At 36.7% G+C, this 4665-nt stretch overlaps 1 protein-coding gene across 1 annotated transcript in view; it reads left to right on the top strand.

The window, feature by feature from the left end:
• aebp1 (AE binding protein 1) overlaps positions 1 to 4665 on the top strand; it is a 16976-nt gene that overhangs the window by 4533 nt on the left and 7778 nt on the right. The window contains exons 2-7 of the mRNA XM_035667647.1: positions 1423 to 1668; positions 1895 to 1954; positions 2741 to 2815; positions 3162 to 3230; positions 3848 to 3907; positions 4008 to 4067. Coding sequence (XP_035523540.1) covers positions 1423 to 1668; positions 1895 to 1954; positions 2741 to 2815; positions 3162 to 3230; positions 3848 to 3907; positions 4008 to 4067 — 570 coding nt within the window. The remainder of the gene's footprint in view (positions 1 to 1422; positions 1669 to 1894; positions 1955 to 2740; positions 2816 to 3161; positions 3231 to 3847; positions 3908 to 4007; positions 4068 to 4665) is intronic.

The following is a 4665-nucleotide window of genomic DNA, read 5'->3' as shown; positions in this document are numbered from 1 at the left end:
AACCTGAGTCTGTCAGTGGCAGAATAAATTAATAAATAATAAATAATAATGAATAAAAACAACATTATAAAGAACCTTTCAAAGCTAGTTACAAGGTGTTGTACAGTACAAACATTAGAAAGTTAAAACAAGAAATAACAGGATGAAAATAAAACCTACACAGAGGACAGAAGTGCTTATGAAACAGGTGAGTTTTAAACAACAGTTAACAACTGATTCTGCATTATTTATAATTAGGGTCAAGGTGGTTCCACAGAGTGGGAGCCATAAGCCTTGATATTGGAACCGGTAGAAGGTCTTGGTCATATTAAACAAGGCCCAGATTGAAAAATACCAGAATTTCCCTCCGAGGCACAGACATGAAGATTGGCATCACTCTTCGTCTCTCACTCTCAGAAAGAAAACAGACAAAATGTTGAACTTGCCTCTTGGCCAGGTCCAAACTGTAAATGAGAATTGTCCTTTCAGTTGACTTATCTGATTAAAGTTGAATAAAAACATTATTTTAATGAGAAAACATTTGATTTAAAGGCCCAGTTTGAAGAGGAGCCGCTCTCTGTAGATAGGAACAGCTCATTATAAGGATTTCACCGTACAGTTACGCTGCCAGGATCAACGACTGATTTACTACGATCACCTTTCCTCTCACTCTACCATCAGGTCACACTTTGTATACTCTTATATAGATAGACCGATTAATCAGTGGGCCAATTATCTGCCATTATTAGATAGTCACTATAACTCTCAGTCATCCTGCTGTAAACGTTTGTCCTCAGACACGATCGTTCTCTGTATGACAGCGAATCTAATCTCAAACCTTTACTGGCTAACATTAAATATACATTGTTTTAATGTGCGATGTATTATTTTACACTGAAAAACCAGATAAGTTCATTTAACTCAATTTTAGGTTAAAAGGAAATCTTGATTAAGCTGCTTTTACTTGTAATTTTAGGTGGCACTAACTTAGTGTTATAGGTTACAGAAACATTCCTGATTAATAACTTTTTACTTGGTATTTCGTTTTCACAGCACAAACTGAAAAATAAGTCATTCATTGGCCGTCCTGCTCTCTGAGGATCAGTATCAGTCGACCACCACTCTTATGTAACTATCCCATCCTGTGCACCAAAGGAACATTATTAGTCTTTGGCAGTAGTATCCACTCTGAGTGTGTTTGGGCTCAGACCAAAACAAACTCTCTCTCAGAACCGAGTCCTGCTGCGTTTGCATGTTCTGTCTGTTTCAGTTTGAACTTGTTTTATGGGATGTTTGCTGTAAATAACACAGAAAAAACTGAAGACAGACATTTGGCAATAAAAGTTCTCATAACCCGACAATAAACTGCTTAACAGCTGCTTCACAGGCCGTACTCTCTCTCTCTTGTTGTACACAGCTAACTAAGTGTTTTCCTCTCTGAAGCCAGGGCAAAGAAAGCAGCAGAGAAGGAAGCCAAAGCCAAGAAGCAGAAAGCCCCAAAGCCCACCAAAAAGCCAAAACCTCCGAAACCCACCAAAAAACCCAAAGCACCAAAACCCACAAAGAAGCCAAAGGCGCCCAAAGCCACCAAGAAACCGAAGACAACAACCACAGCGCCGCCGGAGAGGAGGCGTCCATCTGTGGAGGAGGAAGAGGAGAAACTGCTGATTGAACTGGGCTGGGACACACGTATGTACACACTATATTCACTATATTCTTTAACATTTACAAGGTACTTACAAAGTTTGACTTGTAGATGAATAAAATGTTTCTTCAGGAAAGGATAGCTGCAGATCTAATGATGTTGGAATGATTTTGATGTCTTATCTGTTTTGCAATAAATTCTAAATATTACACAACCTTCCTCTGTTTACATTTGGTCTGACGGGATTCCTTTTAACTGGATTTTTTACAGTGTTTCGTCCTGTGACCCCAAAGGGGCCTCGAGGGGTAGAGCCTGTTGAGCCAGACCTGGGTGAGACTTCCACCGCTCCCTGAACTGGTTTTAGTCTTCACTCGATAATAAAGTTGTAGTCATAAATGCTCGAAAGGAATTGCTAATATATTCACTGGTGTTGCAGTGATGGAAAGTACATTTAGTACAATATTATTTCGATTTTCTGTGACTTTATACTTCTTCTTCTCTACATTTCAGAGGCAACAGACAGAGAAAATAATTTAAAAATCAATAAATGACAAATAAATAAAAATAAAAATATACAGAAAAATTATGTGCAAAAAATATTGTATTTAAAAAAATATATATACGGAAATAAATTAACAAATCTAAAAAATAGATTAAAATGCTTATTAATGTATATTTTTTATTTATTTTCCACATTTTTCATTTAATTATTTATCTTATTTGTCTTTATTTTTCCACTATTTATTTATTCATTCTTTTATTTATTTCTCTTTATATTTTGACTTTTGTATTTACTCATTTATTGTTTTATTTATTAATCTTTATATTTCTAAACATTTTTTAAATTATTTTACAGATGTATTCTTTTTTATGGCACTCCTATGACTCCATAGAATTTGACTGAATCCGTACCAGTGGCAGGCATTAAGGATATAACTATATATATATATAATCTCCAATCTTTTCTCTGATGGTCTTGTTTGTTTCTCTCATATAGAGGCATCAGGATTAAACTGAGACTCCTTGTAGTGGGTTGAAGTAAAAGATCTGAGTACATCTCCAACTTCTAAAATGAAGCTGTAAAACTAATTCTGCCTCCTCGTCTCCTTCATGCAGTTGACGTCTCCAAGAGGCCGACACCTCCAACAAAAACTGCCAGTGAGCTCGACGCTGACTACTGGGACGCCAGACGTAGGTTTCATCAACATCTATTCATTCAGAGCCAAATGTTTTATGAAGCCTTTTATGACGAAGCGTAGAGGTTCCAGCGGGTTACGAGGGCTGTGAAAATGAGAGATTTTATGTGGAGAAGCACATGGAGGATACTGCTGATCTCCAGGAAACAGATTTATTATCTAATATTTTCAGCAAGCAAATGAAAGCAGAGTCTGAAGAAGAGTTTGTCCCTGCAGATTTATTTCCCCTCTAATGACAATAACTGGTTAAAATTGCTGCTGTGGACTTTAGTTACTGGTTGATGAAGAGATTTCGCATTCAAATCTGATGATAACAGAGGATGTGCTGTGTTCCTTAACAGATGAGGTTCCCGGTGGATACCCGGATAAGAAAGAAGGCACAACTACTGAGGTCATCATGTATATACCAGGTACCCGTCTGTCACACAGTATACGGTTGGGTTTGCATTGAGATGATAAACCATATGTGTAAAGCTGTGTTTCCATGCCATTATTCGGCGCGCAGCAGTAACTACACACAATGACAGCCAAGCAGAACTGAAGAAATATCTTAATATAATAAGAAGACTGAACAGACACATGTCCAATTTATTCAGCATATACAATACCTAAAAATCAACTAAAAATTCATCAAACTTGGCCCACTGGAATGTGGCCACTTCTGGTTTAAACGGCCATTTGGTATTTTGAAAATGTCAGAAATGGATTCTGCATCTTCAATTACACCCAGAACCACTACAATATTGTCCAAATTGGCCAAAAAGTTGGTGAAATATTGTCCATATAGGTGATTATGCAAATGAATGCCAATTATACTAATTGATCCATACTGTACATTTCTAACATAATGTAAGATATCAGAGTGTTAACCAACCTTCCTAAGTTTGTTAAAATATGATTTACTATTAGAATATCTTTTATCTGCTTTCAATTTTTTCTTTATTGTGTTGTATTTGCTCACTACTGGGTAACAAAGTGTCACTGTTCAAATGCTAAAGCTGTAATAATTGATCTGTTTCTGTTTCAGAGGAAACCACCACCGTCCCATTTGTCGGGCCCTGGTATGAAGAATATGATTACGCCGACTGTACGTCTCTCACTTCCTTAACTACCTACAAAATCAGCTTTATGTGCTAGAGGTTTCCATTGTGACAATTACATGTTTTCTGTCTCTGGTTCATTCACAGTGGCTGCTAAGAAACAGGAAGAAGAGGAGGAGAGAGCTCGCAAAGAAAAGGCAGAAAAAGGTCTTTATTTGACTTTTCTGGGAATCGTGAGGGTTGAAATGATAAATGATGTTCTATATCTTTCTTCTAGTCGAACAAATCCCACAAAAAGACCAAAACACTGAATGAAACATGCAGTCGAAACAGTCCCCGACAAAAGCATCGTTTTGGTCACATTCCAAGTAATGTACTGTAATACTACTGTGCTAGCTCAGGAGTTTCATTTTATCACCACAGACCAGTTATATTAGAAAGAAAATAGTAAATACGAATCCGGGTGTTTTCAAAGATTAATTAAAGCTGCAGTAGGTAGTTTTTATAAAATAACTTTGTCATATTAACTGAAACTTTCACTATATCCTGACAGTAGAACACAAGAAAGATAATCTGTGAAAATATCAGCTTCCTCTGGCTCCTCCCAGTGCTCCTAATGTGGATTTACAAAAATCCACCGGGCCGAATCGGAAACTATAAATTTAAAGATCCCCTCCATATATGTATTAAGACATACAGTGGGTACGGAAAGTATTCAGACCCCTTTAAATTTTTCACTCTTTGTTTCATTGCAGCCATTTGCTAAAATCAATTAATTTCTCAATTTTTCTCATTAATGTACACT

Source organism: Morone saxatilis, unplaced genomic scaffold (genome assembly GCF_004916995.1).
Source record: "Morone saxatilis isolate NCDOM2014 unplaced genomic scaffold, NCSU_SB_2.0 Contig21, whole genome shotgun sequence".
Classification (NCBI taxonomy): domain Eukaryota; kingdom Metazoa; phylum Chordata; class Actinopteri; family Moronidae; genus Morone; species Morone saxatilis.
The sequence above is the reverse complement of the archived record's forward strand: the minus strand, read 5'-3'. Positions and strand labels throughout refer to the sequence as shown.